The sequence below is a fragment of the Zalophus californianus genome, chromosome 1, assembly GCF_009762305.2.
Source record: "Zalophus californianus isolate mZalCal1 chromosome 1, mZalCal1.pri.v2, whole genome shotgun sequence".
Lineage (NCBI taxonomy): Eukaryota > Metazoa > Chordata > Mammalia > Carnivora > Otariidae > Zalophus > Zalophus californianus.
The window spans coordinates 140,471,171-140,491,550 of NC_045595.1; the positions used below are offsets into that span (position 1 = coordinate 140,471,171).

At 37.2% G+C, this 20,380-nt stretch overlaps 1 protein-coding gene across 4 annotated transcripts in view; it reads left to right on the plus strand.

Moving 5' to 3' along the window:
* LOC113917532 (interleukin 1 receptor accessory protein) overlaps window positions 1-19,873 on the plus strand; it is a 126,844-nt gene extending 106,971 nt beyond the window's left edge. The window contains exons 9-11 of one of the 4 annotated variants that reach the window (XM_027585376.1): window positions 7,125-7,268; window positions 8,589-8,732; window positions 17,795-19,872. In XM_027585376.1, the coding sequence (XP_027441177.1) occupies window positions 7,125-7,268; window positions 8,589-8,732; window positions 17,795-18,513 (1,007 nt within the window). In that variant the 3' untranslated portion in view covers window positions 18,514-19,872. Of the gene's footprint in view, window positions 1-4,851; window positions 5,089-7,124; window positions 7,269-8,588; window positions 8,733-11,237; window positions 14,497-17,794 lie in introns of those variants that run through there. The other 3 variants (XM_027585375.1, XM_027585377.1, XM_035729044.1) reach the window with 3 other exon arrangements.
* The last annotated feature ends 507 nt before the right edge of the window (window positions 19,874-20,380 follow it).

The window sequence follows — 20,380 nt, forward strand, 5'->3', positions numbered from 1 at the left end:
GGCTTCTATTCTCGGCCAGGTAATGCTGGGATTCAGAGGTGATATCTGTATTCACATTCATATGTCATATGTAATGAGTCCTTCTCTGGATTTATTGACAAAGCATTCTATGTCTTTCATCAAAAAGATGACAGGAAGGGCTCAAAATAAGAAGAATTCACTGGGATAGGTCTTTGGACAGTGCAATTTCATCTAGTCAGTTAAAGCAAAGTATCAAAGGAGAGGCAGCTGATGTAAATGTGTTAAACATGGAGTTGTTTTATAATAGGGGAGAGGTGGGGACTAAGGCAAGGTGTGTTGAACTTTATGAGAAACTGCCAAACCTATTTCCGAAGAGGTTGTACCATTTTATATTTCCATTAGCAATGTATATAAATTCCAGGTGCTCTACATCCTTACCAACTTTTGGAGTTGTCAAATTTTTCAATTTTAGCCATCCTAGTAAGTGGGTACTAGTATCACACTATATTTTTTTTAATTTGCATTTTCAGATACTAGTGATATTGAGTACTTTTTTATGGACTTACTGACCATTAATTAATAGTTCTTCCTTTGTGAAGTAGCCATTAAAATCTTTAGCCCATTTTGTTCTTGAGTTGTTTGTTAATGAGTAGCCCATTTTGTTCTTGAGTTGTTTGTTAATAATATATATATATATATCAGATATATGACTTTGTGAATATTTTCACTATTGTGCATTCATTTTATTTTTGATGAGCAGAATTTTAAAACATTTGATGAAGTCCATTTTATCAATTTCTTCAATTATGGTTAGTACTTTCTAAATCCTGTGTTAGCAGTCTTTGATTTTTGAAAATCTTAGCTTTTTCTTTTATACTTTAGCCTATGATTCATTTCAAAAATTTTTTTGTACTGTGAGGTATGGATTAAGTTTTAGTGTCTTGTTTTATTTTGTTTTACATATAGAAATCAGTTCTAGCCTCATATTGAAAAATCTCTCCCTCTTTTACTGAATTGTTTTGACAACTTAACCTAAAAAAATTATGACTGTGGGTCTATGTCTCCATTCCCTATTCTGTTCTATCAATCTGTTCGTCTCTCTTTAGTCAAATATTACTTTGTCTTGACTAATAGCTTTAAAGTAAGTCATGAAGTCAGAAACTATTGTCTTCCTCCTTTTTTCTCTTCAAAGATTAATCTGACTATTCTGAAAACCATATTATTCTTTCATATAGATTTTAGTATTGGCTTGTAAATTTCTACATAAGAGTCTGCTGGAATTAGATTGGGATCATATTAAATGTATAAATTGATTTGGGGAGAATTGAAATCATAATGATACTGAATTTTCCAATCCATGAACATGATATATCTCTCAATTTATTTAGTTCTCATTGATTTTTCTCAGCTTTTTTTTTTTTTTTTTAGTTTATGTATACAGGTCTTGCACATTAAATTTATCCCTAAGTATTTTGTTTCTGTTGCTATTATAATGGTATTTTTAAAATTCCACTTTTCAATTGCTCGTTGAGAGAAAATAGAAATAAATTAGTTGAGTTTTATGTTTTGATCTTGGTCTTTTGACTTTTCCAAATTCACTGCTTAAATAGGGTTTCTGCTCGTTTTGTCTGTTAGGTTCCTTAGCATTTTCTGTACACTTGATTGTGTCACCCATATATAAACATACTTTTCCTCCTTCCTTTCCAAACATTACACCTTTGATTTCTTTTTTCTGCCTCTTTCACTCTCTTGGATCTCCCAGTACCATGATCAGTAGAAATCAAAGCAGCCATCCTTGCATTGTTCCCTATCTTAGAGGATATGCATTCAGTTTTTATATATTAAATATGCTGTTAATTATAGGTTTTTTGTAGCTGACTTTTATCTATGTGAGGGATTAATTTATTTTTGGTTTGCTGAGAGAATTATAATTCCCGTGTGTGTGTGTGTATATAGATTATGAGTATACATATATACATATATATGTATAAACGATGAGTGTCTGTTGAAATTTATCAAATTCTTGGTGTAGTTTTATTTTACTATATCTTACTTAGGGTTCTTTAAACTTCTTGGTTCCATGAGTTTATTGTATTTTTCATTGACTTTGAAAAAATCTTCAGCCATTATTTCTTCAGATATGTTTTGCTCTTTCATTCATTCATTCTTTCCTTTTCTTCTAGTAGTCCCATTAAATTTAATATATATCACTTGGGGTTGTTCCACAGGCCACTGAAGTTCTCATTTTTATTTCATCCTTTCTTTGTTCCTGTGTTTCAATTTGGGTAGCTTCTAGTTTCCACTAGTCATTTCTTTTTTGATGTTTAACCTGCAGCAATTTTAATTTCAAAATTGTATTTTTCAGTTTTTGGATTTCCATTTCTCCATAAAAATATCCCTATTGATATTTCCTATTTGCTGTTAATGATGTTCATCATCTTTTAATTTTTTTAATTAATTAATTTATTTATTTTTTAAATATTTTATTTATTTATTTGACAGAGAGAGACACAGCGAGAGAGGGAACACAAGCAGGGGGAGCAGGAGAGGGAGAAGCAGGCTTCCCGTGGAGCAGGGAGCCCGATGCAGGGCTCGATCCCAGGACCCTGGGATCATGATCTGAGCTGAAGGCAGACGCTTAACGACTGAGCCACTCAGGCGCCCCATCATCTTTTTTTTAATTCAACAGGAATATTTATAACACTCATTTTAAAGGCTTATCTGCTAATTCTATCATCTTTGTCAATTTTGATTTGGATTTTTTTTAAGATTTATTTATTTATTTGAGAGAGAGAGAGCATGCAAACAGGGGGAGGGGCAGGGGGAGAGGGAGAGAGAATCTCAAGCCGACTCTCAGCAGAGTGCAGAGCCCGAGGTGGGGCTTGATCTTGGGACCCTGAGATCATGACCTGAGTCAAAGCCAAGAGTCAGACGCGTAGCTAATAGAGCCATCCAGGTGCCCCTCTGATTCTGTTTTTATTGGCTGATTTTTCTTCTGATTATGGGTCTTTTTTTTTTCTTTTTCTTGTCCTTTTTTTTTAAAACATATGCTGGACATTATGTATGTTGCACTACTGAGTGTCTGATTTTTGAAAGTAAGTATTGTTTTGTTCTCAGAGGGAGTTAATTTACTTGCTTAACAGCTTGCTTTTTTGAAGTATTCTGCTTACCTTTGCTAGAGTATATCTAAAAAACAGCCTTTTCCCTAAGGCCAGACTGGACATATGTAGACTCTCTGGGGTCTCTACCTAACACATGGGGAGCTAGCCAAAGTGTCTTTACTCTGGTCTTAACTCAAGTGTCCCCCAGCCCTGCATGTGCACTTAGAGTTGTTCAATTCCCAGTCTCCTGGAAGCTGTTCCTTCCCTGGTAGTTTCTTTCACTAGCCCCTGTTCTTTGCCTGATTTTGTCAAGTGTCATCCGACCTATGCAGAGCTTTATATTTTTCCAAAGACTTGAGGTCACCCCTTGCAGACTTACAGAGCGCTTCTTCCACACAGTGTTCTTCCCTCTTTACCCAGGCCTGTAAATTCAACCCAACTCAGTAGTTCTGAACTGTGATTCCTGTGTCCTTAGCTGACCGTGATGACTATACTTGTGGTTTTCCCCGTTCTCTGCCATGGTCTGAAAGTGCCTTCAGGCAAGAAGCCAGTGTGATGGTGGGGCTCAACTGTTTGATGTCCTTTCTCACCCAGATCGCACACAGACCAACTACCAGTGGGTCCACCTTAGGAAAACTGTCATTGTAAATACTATGGTGAGAAAGCCACTCCAGTATCCATTCCTTCACTAAGGCCAGAAGCTGACAGGCAAAATGCACACATTTTAAAACACTATGATAATCAAACAAAGCAGGTCTGCGAGTTAATTCATTGATAGCTCTCTGGTTTACTGTCATCTAAATAAAACATTCTAATTGTTTGTCATTCAGAGAAGTGGTCACTACATGGCTCCCCAAATTATCAAGAAGTCTCAGCAATTTAGTGAAGAACAGGCACAGGTTCTGTGGCAGGAGATACTTGAAAGTCCAGTGTCAAGCAGCTGGTGTTGGGCTCAGAGCCCCTGTGGATAGCAAGGCCCCAACTAATGAAGAGGAAGAAAATAAGTTAGGTTACCAAGAAGAAACAAGATTGTAGACCACTAACTTGAAACAGGGAAAAAGACTGGAGCTAAAGTCTTGGATTGGTTTAACTCAGGGCGGTTAGCTGGAAATAGGGACCTTGGAGCCCGTTATTACTGTTGAACTGGAAAAGGAGTGGAGGGGATTCTGATTCAGGGAATAACAGCAGAGCAAGTGGCTAAAATTGGCTATATCCTACATCAATTATAAGTGAGATCAAAGAGTGAAGCTGTTTAGGAGTGCAATTTGGTCAAATTGCATCACCCCTTCCTGATTGGAAATCCTTTGGTCTGGGATTGCATCAGAGTAAAATCCTTATGCCAAAACAATGGAGGTTCCAGCTGGGGCAGACAGAAAATGTGGGCTGAGGGTCATCCTTTCCCTGCAAACCAGCAGAGCTTTAGAGGAAAGCTTTTTAGAACATTTTCTGCATGTGATTCAAGCCATTTAGAAATTCAGGCTTGTGGATTACTTAAGAGTTCAATTAGTGAAATAGTATTAGGAACCTCTTGATGTCATCAAGATGGCCTCCACAAAATACAGTCTGTAAACATGACCCGTGTCATGAAATGACCCAAAACCAAAGTAAAAATCCTCCCTAAAAATAAAATAGGCAGTAGTAAAATGAATGTGGCAGAGGGAAATTTATGAGGGTAATTGATCTCTTGATCATTAGGCAAGATATCTATTGATATTTTTTCTTAAATCCATTTCAGGTAAGTGCATCCACTGACCTCTTTTTTTTTTCTTCCCTATTCCAAAATGTCCAGCCAGAAGGACCCAAAATAACTGAGCAAATAATGAAGATGACGTGGGAATTACCCTGGTGTACTGTTAACATAACATGTGCTCAGAAATACCAAGGACACAGCAATTTTCATGCCAGCTACCCAAACTGATCTTAGTAAATTTTCAGCAGTTGCACTTGACATAGCTTTTGACATTCAATGATGGACTTTTCTTATTTTAAACACCATTATTCATGGAACAAGCATGAGAATACCTGGTAATAATTCTGCACTGCACTGCGGAGTTCTGCGGCTATCTCTGAGATAGGATTAGCATCCCAAGTTTAGGATAATGAACTTGAAACTCTAAGATCTGCCCTTTAATTAGAGAACTTCAGGCCCAGCTCCAGACTGCTTACCATTTTCCCCTTAGGAGAGATACCTGTTTCAAAAGGGATTTTTCCACTAGTATATGATCAATAATTAAACTTCATGGCAGAGCTCTGCAAAGATCTCTGGACTTTGGAGTCAGAGAGCCTGGATAACAATCCTAGCTTTGAACAAAATTCCTCTGTACACACCTTGGCAAGCACTGAACACAATGTTCAGGTGACCAAAAAGCCTATTCTCACTACCCAACCTGATATGCCTCTTCTGCTCCAGCCCAGCCTCTCAGTCCCCCCCCCATCATATTTATTTCCTTTATGACACTGATCACTACCTAGCAATAGTTGTCCTATTATTTATTTCCTTGCATTAGAATATTAACCCTAAAAGGTCAGAAACCCTTTTGGTCTGATCTACCATTGTATCCCCAACAGCTTCTGGCAAATAATAGATGTTAATAAGTAATTGTCAAATCAACTATTACATAATTTAAGCCACTCCTTCTTCAGATCCAAATATTCTATTCCTTCTTCAAACACTTAGGCTTCATTATCACAAGCTAACAAAGCAACCAAATAAAGTTGTTGATACATAATAGTACTAGATTTCTTTTAAATATTTCAGAATGGTTCTATCTGGAAACGTTCATTGAGATCCTATGTATTCTAGTGGTAGGATGGATGAAGAAAACATAGGTTTACCTAGAAGACTATAGATGTAGAATTTAGTGGGGAGTGAGAGAGAGGGAGCAGCAGACTTGTAGACAAATTACAATAGAATACAAATGCTATAATAGAATTGCAAACAATGAGAAGAGTAGGAATTTCTGCCAGGCAGATGTCAGGTTGCAAGAGGAGTTTTATTCTAGGAAAGCTTATACAAAATAATGACATTTGAGCATGGACTTAAAAACTAAAGAAAAAGAAAGAAGTATTTTCCGCCAGAAGTCCCAGCATGAGCAAAGACACGAAGCAAAATCTTCCTGACATTTTTGAGGGGAAGGTACTGGTAAATGAGCCAGTAGGGTGGTTGGTGGTTTGGTCATGACAGACCTTCTTTACAGGGCTGAGTTAAAACATTTCTAGCTTTTACGAAGTCAGGAAATACCTCATTCTATTTCTGATAGTTCCAAAGAAATTGCTAAAATGCCTCTCTTATAAAAGTAAGCAGATAACGTGGGAATCTGTCCATACCTGGATATTGCAAGTTAACTTTCAGAATGTGTGTCCTAGAACTGTAAACCTGGGAAGATACTTTCAAACCCAAGCATACTCAGCTTTGGTGGATACCCTCTGTTTCTGCCCAATGAAAATAAGATTTTTGAGGCTTTTTTCCAAATTTATAGGAAAGGAAATTAATTTTTTTTTCCATATGGCACTGATGAGAGGGTGGAATTAAGACTAATGGAAACACATTAAGATTTTCACAACCCAAATGCTCCAACAATTAAACTTCTATCAATATCATAGTCTGGTCTGGGTAGTAGTAAGGATTCCATCCCAAGAGCTGGACAAACAGAAGATGAAATTACACTTTTCAAAAATATTTTTGAGGAGATTCGTGTATCAGATCATGAGTTGAATGAGATGACCTTCTAAATCCTTTCTAATGCTAATATATATATATATATATAACTAATATACCATTTATATACCATTAATATATATTTATATAATATCAAAGTCTATTCAACTCACCTAGTAGTTTAAAACACCTACATCAGGTGCTGGAAACAAAAAGATAAATATGACATGGTCTGGCATTAAAACATAGTGCTTAAAACCTATCATGTTATCTCTGCTTGTTCACACATATAAGTCAGGTGCATGGCTCAGCTGCCTGGTTTACCCGGCTATTTGCAGGATGATGGATCACTGTGATCACCACATAGAAATCAATTGTTTCTTTGTTGTTCACTCCACTGATAGCTCCAAGATACACAGTGGAATTAGCATGTGGTTTTGGAGCCACAGTTCTGCTGGTAGTGATTCTCATTGTTGTTTACCACGTTTACTGGCTGGAGATGGTCTTATTTTACCGGGCTCATTTTGGAACAGATGAAACCATTTTAGGTGAGTAATAAAAGTTGGATGCAAATACCTTCTTCTATTGTCATTTTCAGAAAACATGTTGGCTTGATAAAAGCAAGAATAACTGGGAGATTTAATCAAACTGTCTTCGGTTTCAGCCCTTACTATTAAAAATCCTTCTAATGTATATTATTTTGCTTTCTTGGTTCAATATGTGTTTAGTCTAGATTAGCCTGTCCAAATAGAAACACAATGCAAGCCACGTATGTAATTTAAAACTTTCTAGTGGTCACAGGAGGAAAAGTAAAAAGAAAGTGAAAATAACTTTAATAATATATTTTACTTAACCCAGTGTATTCGAAACATTATTGTCTTAGCATATCATGCATATTTAAAAGCTAATGGTGATATTTTAGTCTTATTTTTTGGTTTTCAAAATCTCATACTTTAGCCTGTGTTATATTTTAAACTGAAAGTACATCTCCATTCGGACCAGCTGCATTGCACGTGTTTGAGAGCTACGTGTAGCTGGTGTGCTAGATCTACCTGGACAGTGCAGGCTTACACTCTTTGTACTTAAGGGTGGTCTAGGCACCAGCAATGTCAGCATCACATGGGAGCTTGTTAAAAGGAGAATCTTAAGCCTAACCCCTATTCTAAGTCAGGATCTACATTTTAACAATATTCCCAAATGATTCAAGTGCACATTGAAGTTTTAGAAGTACTGTACTAGTGCAAATTTGCCTGGTGACAAGAAAGGAACAATTAAACATACTGATTCTTAGACTCATCCCATAAAGATTTTCATTTGGTAGTGTGGCAGAAGAGACAAAGAACCTATATTTTTACTGAGAGGTGATGTTTATAATTAGGCACCTTCGGGAAAGATGGGTTTATGGAATCTATATTTTTAATTGCAGTTATTTTCAGGTATAAATAACTTAGACACTTTCTAAAAGTTTTGCTCCATTTATAATTCTAATATATTGGTAGTGACAAACTAAGACAGGAACCATAAATTCTCAGTATGGTATTAATTGCCAGCACCTATGATTGACTATTTGCATCCTGATTGTGTTAATTCATAGTTGAATGAGCCAAACCTCATTTATTTTCCACTATAAAAACTAAACTTCGCGATATGAGAGTAGGAGACACATCAGAAAAAATTTTCAATTACTCCTTAAAATAGTCATTTTGCCTGGAGACCTGTCACAAGTGGGAAATCACCCTGAAATCTGTCAGATAATTCATACATGTAAAAACGTGAAAGTGTCGAATATGCAAGAGTTCAATTTAAAAAAATGCAGAATGATGATGAAACTTTTCTAATTTGTATTGGATCTCTCTTCCTTTTGCTAGATGGGAAGGAATATGATATTTATGTATCTTATGCAAGGAATGCTGAGGAAGAAGAGTTTGTGTTACTGACCCTCCGTGGAGTTTTGGAGAATGAATTTGGATACAAGCTATGCATCTTTGACCGTGACAGTCTACCTGGGGGAAGTAGGTATTTCACATGAGTACAAGTGACGCCACCCTGCATGGCAAAGGGAATCCTTAGTTTGGAGTCATGTGTGACAGTCATGGCAGAGTTCTGTGTTGGCATCTTTGGATACTGAACGTCCAATTGTTTGATGTAGTGGAGACTTCTTTAGGAATAAAATTACCTCCTAAGTTGTAGATTATTGAGGTTCCATTTATGGTACTAAAATAGTTCCCTTGTAAGCCCTAAGAACTCCAGGTCAGAAAAGTATGGATGTGCAGTGGATTAGGACTCTATTAAATGCCTCAGTTTTAAATGTTCTGTTTACACACATTTAGATTTTTAAGAAGGTTTAAACTAACCTGCATTAATTTCCCTAGAATTTTTTTTTTTTTTTTGCAAGCATTGAGATTAAGCAACACTTTTACAAAGACTGAGGTTTACTTGATTTTACTAAGAATGAGTTTGTGAAGAGAATGCATGGAGTTTTTCTTTATAGTACTCACTGCTAATAATTAGAATATTTCCCTGTGGCATTTGCTAATTTCCTTTTCCTCACTTTTGTTTTCTCGCAAGCCTATGCTATTTAAATCCCCCCTTTTCTTGAGTCTGTTTCCTCCTTTCTACCAGCTCATACATTTGAGATGTAATTTAAAATTTTAAAAGGGCCAGTATATACTAGAAACTTGAATTGCTGAATGTTTTCAAATAAAAGTGCATCTCAAATTTTCAAGTCTACCCAGTAACATACAAAGTGATGGTCCATTTGAGTCTGCTTTAATAAATACATAATAGCATTCCTAAACCCACTGTTGAACTTTGTGCTGTTGAAATGCATGTAATGTGTTTATCCCTCAGCAAAACAAACTAATTTTCCTTCCCTCCAATCCTGTATATGTTCATCATTTCAAATGTTCTACAAATGTCATATAGATAATGGAGATACAAAATAGACTTAACTGTTTATTCTCATTTTGAATTAGCTGGACCACTTATTTTATCTCCTTGGCCATTACCTAGAAGTCCATCATGCTAGTGTTCTACAGTATCATTTTGCCAGGAAATGATGGCTTGATTATTCAGTTAAGGGACAAATTCCACTCATTTTAAGACTTAAAGTCCTAAGTCACTTATTCATCCATTTATTCATTCATTCTGCCATTCAACAAATATTTATTTCAGTGTGAAAAGTTATATAAAGACATACAGTATAACAGCAATGACCCTCCAATAGGGGTTGATAATTCTTTGAAGAATTCAAGTTCTACATAATTACTCTTGCTTCTTGCTTCTGCTGGTCAGTCCTTGTGATCTGCATTCTCACTGCTGCTCTTCATTCTCTTTGCCTCTGGGTCTCTTTCCACGCTTCCACATGGTCTGCCTCCAGCAATAGTGCATGGAGTAGATAATTACTGATTCCTGGATTCTCCTGCAGGCTGCACATGGAATTTTAATTGCAAGTCTTTCCCCTTTGCCTCTGTACCTGTGAAGATGAAGGGACAGAATGACTGCTTAGGGGAGTATTGTAAGCCATGAAATAGCTTCCCACAACACTAGTGCATTCCCTGGAATTGACTTCTATTGGAACCCCAGGTAAAGGATCATACAGTCCTAGACAAGCAGCCTTGAGGAGATGAGTTATTCCCAAGAATTTAGTGACGGGAACTAACCAGAGCCCTTGACAACAGAATAAAATTACACTGAATTTCCATTTTCCCTGTTTCTTCTTCTTTTCTGACCTGAAGAAAGCATTTGCCTGTTAGCAAAGGCAGACACATCAGCTAGCAGCCTACCGAAACGCATGTCTTCATAGTAATGATAAGAGTTTAAGGAGAAAGATCTAGGGACTAATTTAGGCTCTAGAGCAGAGAACAGAATAGAAAGCTGAGCTGAGAATGTGATGCCAGCCAAAATGCCATTCAGTGGGCTAGCCTTTTCTAAGTTCCTATTCTAAGGACATAGTGATACCAGTCTGAGTTGGGTAGGAGTCTGGCAACAGAGAGGGACTTTCAGAAAATGAATGTTCCTACTCTTGCTTTCCTCTGTTAGTGAGAAATGAATTTCCATGATTTTGCCTCTATAAAGATTATGTTTTTGAATAGCCACTGGCATCAGAGAGTAAATACATGGGTGTTGTTGGGGAGAAAGTGTTCAGGAGCTGATCTGGCTGGGCTGCAGCATGCCATGTGTTTTGAAGAAATTGATATCTGTACAACCCATCTATTTCTCGTAATGCTTTTGAAGACCAGGGTTATAGAAGTATACTTGGTTTCGTGCCTGTGTGGAATTTTTTGGGGGGTGGAATATGGGCATCTGGTTTTCAGTATCTTGGAGGAGTGTGGCATTTATTGGACAGAGTGAGTGGGTGTAAGGATTAAGTTGTTGCAAATGTTCTTGGTAAAAGTTTCATCTCAGTTCTCAGGCTGTTACCCTGAGTTCCCTACACTTCCCTACACTACACTCAAGCCCCAGGCTTTTGGGGAGTTCTTGGCCAACACTAATCCCCATGGTGTTTTCTTTCTCAGTTGTCACAGATGAGACCTTGAGCTTCATTCAGAAAAGCAGACGCCTCCTGGTTGTCCTAAGCCCCAACTACGTGCTCCAGGGAACCCAAGCCCTGCTGGAGCTCAAGGCTGGCCTAGAAAACATGGCCTCTCGGGGCAACATCAACGTCATTTTAGTACAGTACAAGGCGGTGAAGGAGACGAAGGTGAAAGAGCTGAAGAGGGCTAAGACGGTGCTCACGGTCATTAAATGGAAAGGGGAGAAATCCAAGTATCCACAGGGCAGGTTCTGGAAGCAGCTGCAGGTGGCCATGCCAGTGAAGAAAAGTTCCAGGTGGTCTAGAAGTGGCGAGCAGGGTCTCTCCTATTCATCCTTGAAAAATGTATGAAAGGGACAACGAAAGGGGTAAAAAGAACCAAGGGAACTCCAGGAAGGAAGAGTCCCCTTTCTTTATTCCCAGTGTCTTGTTTCACAGACAGAAAAGAATTCTGTCGAAGCCTCCCCTGAGGGACGTATTCAGGGTGACTGTATGACTGGTCGTTCCTCAGGCAATACTATGGTTTAGAATGGTGGCGCCACCAGTCTGTCACCAGTGTCTGATGTCACCGCGTTCTTCGCAGGCAAAGACTTGGTTGATGCGAATTTCCCCTTTCTGCATCCTCTGTCCCTGTTCCCACATCTCTATTCCCTCTTTCTCTCTCATTGTTTATAATCTTAACAGTGTGGGGCAGCCTTTGGCTTGAATTTCAAGACCGCTTTAAGTAACTCATTTGCTAACAAGGTCTTAATGAGTGTCCAAGTCATTTTCTTTGTATTTTTACTCGTCAGTTAAACAGATAATCAGTGCCCAAATTAATTTGAGCTAATGACAATGAGCTCTTCTGCTCATTCTGCTGGGAAGTGCCGCATCACAGCCAGACTGACACCCACTTAGGACTCTATGAAGCAGTATAACTGAAAGTGTTCCTTACGATGGTTTGAAAGGGCTTGCCTGAATTTTCTCCTACTCAATCCCTCGTGCCCTCTATCTCAGTCATTGATGTCCTATTTGTCAACTTGAAAAACATACCATATTTTTCTTTATTGCAGTAAACTCCTAGATATCCATAGGTCCACCCGTATTTGTCACTTCATCTTCCCTATCAGCTGTACCTCGTATCAACCGTTTAGAGTCTGCAGATGGCTCCACACTTGGTTCAGTCTGACAGGAAGCTTCTAATGGTGCTAAGAGAGAGTGAAATAACAGCAAAATGCTTTTAGGGCATTTTCTGGCTTGTGAGAAAAGCACAGAACAGGCTGTTCAGCAATTTGTCTTTTCATCTCCGCCTTGCTAATGTGAATATTAGGAAAGTGATTTCTCCTCACTTGTTCTGACTCTCCACTGTAAAATGTGGAAGTTAGACTCAATGACCTTGCAAGTTGCTTTTGGCATTAATATTCTAAGAGAATTAACTGGACCACCCAGTATTTTCCATATTTTATTCCCGGTACAGTTAATACACTCACTCCAAACAAGTCAGTCTGAAAAGTCTCTTCCTTGAAACTTGTTTTACTTTGTTTTAAATAAGATTGTACTGTTCTTAAGACTTGGAAAAGTGAAAACTAAGTCCAGAGTTTACAGAGTGGTGAATACCTGTAGTGTACATATATCCATACATATATATACACACACACACATATATACATATATGCACACACCCATGAATTATATATGTATATATGTCTACATTGTATATATATACACATGGATTATATATGTGTACATATATATATGTACACACCCTTATGTACACATGCAGGTGACTTTAAATAGCTATTGGCACAATATTACAAACCACTGGAACTCTTAATCCAGTTTTTAAATTATGTTTTTACTGTAATGCTTTTGTGTCGGTGTTTTCTATACATTATTTGTAAATTCACAGCTCAAAGTGTAGTAGTTGTTAGTTCTCACCTTCCCTAAATTAGTATAAATAACTTACTGCTGCTACATTTGGTTTGGGTGCAGTGGAACCTGTTGGATGCAGAGCTTCTATGGTCACTGCTGAGCAGTACCAGTCCTCTGGCATTAACTGATCATCTACTATGTCGCAAGCACACACTCTTAGAAACTAAACTACAGTAATCTCAGTGTTCAACTACTAGGGAGATCTCTACTTCGACTGTTGAGTAATAGAGAAAAGGAAAATAAAATACCTATAAATAAGACTGAGTTTCCTATGAAACACCATAATTCAAAATTTAAGGGAACCCTTATCCCAGCATTATGAATGTTGATAACCAATTCTAAAACTATCTCCTGCATTTAAGTGTCCTTCAGCAGTGGTAAAGTCCATAATAAATCATTTCTCTATAGTGGAGTTATTATTTTAAATTGAAGAAAAGAAAAGCTTCATGAATTCTTGACTGTAAAACTATGGAATGGAGTCATTCTTGGATCTGGTTGTTTTGTTTTGTTTTGTTGTCTTACTAATGCTTTTTTTTTTTTATTACAAACCACAATTACTCCTCCTGTTAACCCTTCATCCTCAAGACGAGAGGAGAGCTGACTCCAGATAAGCTTTGAATATCAATTGCATGAGCTTTAGTTAATAGGAAACAGTCCCATCACAAGGGGCCATTCTCTTGCCAATGCTGCATTCTTTTGCACTTTTGGATTTGATATTTATCCCAAATGCTTTTGGGTACCCCTAGAAACTTCTTGATATTCTTTTTCCTATTTATCTACTGGTCTTTGATATTGAACTTTTCCAAATGCTAAAATCTAAAACATCTCACGTCTAAATGATATGTCTCATTCTCAGAGAATTTTGTTTCAAGGTTTTTTTGTTTGTTTTATGTCCCAGAAGATACCTGATACAAAATTTTTGAAGGAGGTGAGGAAATATAATTTTGACAGCAAGGAGAAATCGCTCTATAATATTAAACCCAACTATGTCTCTAATGTTTAATAAAAAACCTTAATGGTTTTAGATATATGATATAAAGATCTTCTGCACCCAAGTTAACAAAGAACCATGACATATAAAGTGTCTAATTACACAATGACATAAAATTTATTTATCTTCTATATTGTAACTTAGGTGATTCCCTAGGATTCTAATAAACAAGCACTCCATTGTATTGGGAAAAAAGCATCACTCCACTTGCTAATTATCCATTTCTTTCCATAGGTTTTAATATTTTAAGATTATCTTATTATCTTTTTTATTTTATTCATAAACTTTTGTATTTTCCATTTTCCATTTGATTTGTAAATTTATTTTAAAAATAAACCATTTATTTTCCGATTTGAATTTTATTTTGTGCATGTGTTTTATGTCTTTATTTTCATCTTTGGGCATAAGAAATGAGAATAAGAAGAATTAATGATATGCATTAAAAGAAATGTTAGAAGTTACATTAGTTAAATTTCTCTTTCTGAGAGAAATCTGAGAAAATGGGAACTTTATATCAAGAACATTTTCTTTACATGTGAATAAAAGAGTTATTTAAATAAAATGAATTGTTCTAGTGTGCCTGTGTGTGCATGTGTGTGTGTGGTTTTGCGTGTATGGAGACAGACAGAGGAAGAATAACAGAGCAGCAGAAAGAGAGCAATGGGCTAGGAGATTAAATGTGGCCCTAGTAGTTTTTAGTCACATCTATTTTAAAGCAAATAGAATTTTTAAAATTTATTATTCACTTATAAATCCACATATTAAGGTGATTCTCTAAAGTTACCATGAAGAATTGACTCAAATTCAATTAACATTAGCCCTACTTTAGTTTAATATTGTGTTCACTAGATTTAACCAAAGCAATTAATTCAAATGTCTACTATGTGTAGACATTTACATATAGGTGTTTTTAATTTTTAATAATCCTGTAAGTTTATTATATGCATTTTATAGATGGACGAACTCAGACTTAAAGATATTAAGATAAAAACAGAAATAAATGGAGAAACTAATATTTGAATTCACATTCATCTTCCAAATTAGGTGCCTCCTCCCCTTCCCTTTTTTACTACACTTCACGTTTTAAAAAAGAGAGAGAGAGAGAGATTTGCTGCCCTTTTATACACCAATAATCTACCTAGAGAACAAAATTACAGTCCTAGTTTTCTTTTAGGTGAATTCCAGGGAGATTATGACTTTTAAAGGCAGGAGTATTCTAGAGTGTTGATGAATTCTAGATCAGAAAACATGAATTCAAAATTAATTTAGTACCATACAAGAAATCTGGTCTCATCAGTCTATAGCCACACCTTACCTTTTTGAGCCCAACAGAATAAATGATCTAATTTATGACTCCCTCTCTGAATAAACTTAAGCACTGTTCACATCCTGAACTGCAGTTTTTACAATATGAAAAACATTAAAATATGGCATAAAGGAGGCAGCTTCCTTCAAAGTACTGTGTGAAGACCTTCAGGTATAGCCCATATCCCATCTGATAAGTATCTTCTCCATCCATTCTTCAATGTTACGGAATTCCACCACTCATATCTGTTTCTTTAGCATTGCCCTATTTCAACTGCAAATTTCACATTTTCAGGATGGGGTACCAATTAAAAAAAAAGAACAATCTTTCTTTAAAGGATCTAAGATAGCACTTTATTTTCCACAGTGATATCCTCATTGGACAGAACATACATTTTCTTAATGTGACTATTTTGAAGTACAACACACAATACACACACATGCATGCACACACAATTGGAGCGCACAAATTTCCTTTTGTTGAAATCTATCCATGTTACCTAAAGGTTATATCGTATTTCTCATGAGACAGGAGAAGCAGTAGATTTTCTACTTTACATTCTCAGGTTTGTGAAGGGCAGCTACACAAATTCTCAGTAGGACTGGGACAAAGGAGTTTCCAAACACACACACACACACACACACACACACACACACACACACACACACGGGCTTTGAAGATAAGTGAAAATTTAGATTTATCTTTTAAGATCAAAATTAAAATTCCCTAAAACTACTTCACACTCTTGACAAAACTAGTTAAAATGTCTTAAAAATTGGGCACATGTCTCTTCCAATTACTCTTCCAATTCATGTTAAACTTACTAATTGGAAAGAACTAATCTGGTAAGGAGCACAGCTCCTTTATTCTCTGTCATATTCATAACGATCAAATTCACTGTAAACTTCTAGCTTGTCTTCACAGGCTAGAAAGTCTCTCATTCACTGTTTCATCCCTGGCCCCAAAAAAGTAGGTACTCAACCTGATGGTCTGTCTGCAGCACCTGTTTTCAACATTGTCAATGGCTGTGATTTGATTTACACATTTGGAAATTCTTTCCTTCAGAAAATCACATTGTTTAATTCCTTAAATCTCATGATGAGCTAAGAACAACATTTATCTCACGGACTTTCCATTGGAATCTCTGACTAAACCCACCTCAGTAACTATTAAAAGTTAATGCTTTGTCAGAAGTCTTAAACTAATTGATTCCTGCCCACTGTCTATGTTGTTACCCCTTTAAATGATTCGTCGTCCTATTCTTCACACATATACATGAAAAAAAAGAAGGAGATTTTAGTTGATAACAAGATCAATACTATGAACTGTCTGATGTTGTGTCCAAAAATTTTAAGAATCAAGAGATATAACTGTGTGGTTCTTAAGAGATGGTAATTCCCTATTGCTCTTTCTGATCAGGCTGTCTGGAGCATTGTGTTCAGTCCAGTTCAAGATACTACTCTCAGAAGATATATATATAAACTGATGATTATTCGGAGGAAAATGATAAAAGTGGGGGAAGAGGCTTGATACCATGTCTTATAAGGAATAAGATAAAAATTCTAAAGTTGATCTAAATCTAAAGATGAGAAGAAAATACAGTGAGGTCAAAATAGTTGTGAAATATTTTAAACATTTGAGGATATCAGATCTAAGACCACCAGATAAAAGAGGCAGGGAAGAGTATTTCAGAAAAAATAACTTACAAACAGCTGAAATTAGCTGCCTTTTGGAGGTAGTAAATTCCTCATCCTTCAAGGTAGCAGAGTCTTGGCAATCATTTATAAGAGTGGTGTAAATGAGATTCATTAACTGGGTAGATTATTTAACACTGAGATCCTATATTCTTTTTTTAAGTATTTTATTTTTCATTATTTTTTTATTAACATATAATGTATTATTTGTTTCAGGGGTACAGGTCTGTGATTTATCACTTACACAATTCACAGCACTCACCATAGTACCTACCCTCCCCAAAGTCCATCACCCAGCCACCCCATCCCTCCAGCCCCCACCACTCCAGCAACCCTCAGTTTGTTTCCTAAGACTAACAGTCTCTTATGGTTTGTCTCCCTCTCTGGTTTCATCTTGTTTCATCTTTCCCTCCATTCCCCTATGATCCTCTTTCTTGTTTCTCAAATTCCTCATATCAGTGAGATCATATGATACTTGCCTTTCTCTGATTGACTTAGGCTAAGTGAAATAGGTCAATCAGAGATCCTACATTCTTAAGTGTTTATTTATTGCCTCTCCTTTGTAGGATAGACAACGATGAACTACAGTTTACATAAGTTTTCACTAGGCATTGTCCTATCTTTCCATTTTCCTATAGATACAGTGGAAGCAGTTTTTGACTTCATTCAGAGAAGCCGAAGGATGATTGTTGTCCTGAGCCCAGACTATGTGACAGAAAAAAGCATCAGCATGCTGGAGTTTAAACTGGGTGTCATGTGCCAGAACTCCATCTCCACCAAGCTCATTGTGGTTGAGTACCGTCCCCTTGAGCACCCACACCCAAGCATCCTGCAGCTGAAGGAATCTGTGTCTTTTGTGAGCTGGAAGGGAGAAAAGTCCAAACATTCTGGCTCTAAATTCTGGAAGGCCTTGCGGTTGGCTCTTCCCCTGAGAAGTCTGAGTGCCAGCTCTGGCTGGAATGAAAGCTGTTCTTCCCAGTCTGACATCAGTCTGGACCATGTTCAAAGGAGGAAAAGTCGTTTGAAAGAGCCCCCAGAACTCCAGGGCTCAGGGAGAGCTGCAGGCAACTCTCCAGCCCCAGACACAATGTCCAAGCACAGAGGGAAGCCCTCTGCAGCCTGTCGTTGCTGTGTCACCTACTGTGAAGGAGAGAGTCATCTCAGGAGCAAGAGCCGGGCAGAGATACATACTCAGCCCCAGTGGGAAACACACCTCTGTAAGCCTGTTCCCCAAGAATCAGAAACTCAATGGATACAAAATGGCACCAGATTGGAAACCCCTGCTTCCCAGATCTCAGCCCTTGCTCTTCACCATTTCACGGATTTATCCAATAACAATGACTTCTATATCCTATAATTACTGTGTGGTGGGTGGAGGCTGCTATCTACCTATACCAGCCCCCTTTGTGTCATGAACCTATGGGACTAATTAACATTTTTATCATCTAATGGACTACCAGACTGTGTTCCCTTTATTGACTTTTAAAAACTATTTATTTCTAGGAGACAAAAGACCTGAGCACCTGAATCCAGAATTATTGCCTCTAATGGCCTCAGAAGAGCACACTCTTCTTGGGCCCTAGAAGGTCAGTATGTGAAAATTGCCTGAAGTCTGATCCTCTATCTTGTCCAATGGTTTCAAACTGAGCAAAGAATTTAAGTGTGTTTCCTTTGAGTTTGTTGATCAACCTCATATTATGAGTCAGTCAGGTGTACTTGGGCCATGACACTTAAACTATGTATATCCCAAGAGAGCATTGTGGAAATGAGTTGATTCTGGTGGAAGCTGTAGGACTAAGTTCTACTAAAAGCCTACGCACATTTTCCCTGGAAGAACCAAACACGCTCACACAGGGATACATGGTGTTCTATCTCACTGTAAACTAGTGTTCTATAAACTGCCTAAAGTTGTTAGCATCAATAAAGTTATATTTTTATGTGATTTCATTTGTACTAACAAATTTTTACTTGTCTCTCTCCTCGTCTTTTATGGCTTTTGAATTCATATCAGAAGAGTATTCCATTTCAGGAAATCAAGACTTGGTTTAGGTACTAGGAAAGTTTGAGGTGTCTCTTTCTAACGTGTATAGAGGGGAGATCGGGGAGAGGACAGAAAGAGAGTGAGAAAATGTTTCAAATGAAATGGAAGTTTACACAAAAATCTCCTATTTTTAGAACTGACAGCTGAAAAATTCAGTATTGTTAGGGATTCAGTGTAGCATTTGGTGTTATGTATCCCTTCTTTGCATTCAAGATTCTGAAGAAGGGATAGTCAGTCCAAGTGCCTACAAGAATCAGAAAGTAAGAAAAAAGAGAAAAGGGGCTAGATATAAGCATAATACACCTGCTGTCCCTCTAATACCCATATGTATAGGGACATAGGTATAGGTACATATTTCTTTACTTGAAACATTTTAACACAATCATAAAAGGCACATGGCATTTGATCTGCCAGTGAGGGAGATAATAGAGATGATTGGGCCTGTGGGTCATTGAAGAATATTTCTTAAAAAGGGAGCAACCTCTACTCAGCTCCACCATGATAGTTGTCACTCAGCCCCATTGTTGGCAGACTGTACAGTTTTTCAAAAGAATCTAAAAATTAAGATTTGTACGTAGTCTCTCAACTACGGGATGTCTTAAATTTAAAATAAAAGAATAAAAAAAGAACCAACCAAAACATATGAACACGTAGTCAGCCTGAGGGCCACTAGTTTGTAATTTTAGAACTAAAATATTCACCCACAGAGTATATATCTGCATGGGGATTCACATGTCCTTGAAAATACTGAGACTAGAGAACACAGGCAGGACCTAAGGACATAATGGGAGACTTTTATTCCCTCCCCAAATCGAAAACATCTGAATCCTCAAAAATAAGGCTAATCTGACCTACCATTCATCAGAGGAGAAAAAAAGAAAATAGTGTTCCTTCCATCTACTCTGATGGATGAGTACAGGCTCTCTGTCTGGTGAGGTTACTCTAAGAAAATTAGAAGCACAATCTACTACCCCTAAACAGGAGCAGAACGGAAAGAGCAAAAGACCATACCAGGCACGAGCAGTCCACCTTCAATACATTAGTGCTGGCTGCTAGTTAGCTATGTATATATGCCCAATGAATGTCAGCCTTTCTCAGTCACTAATAGTGAAGGATGGGTGGAGAAAGAAGCCACACATTTCATCCCACTACTCCACTTGGAGAGAAAAGCAGAAAATCCCTT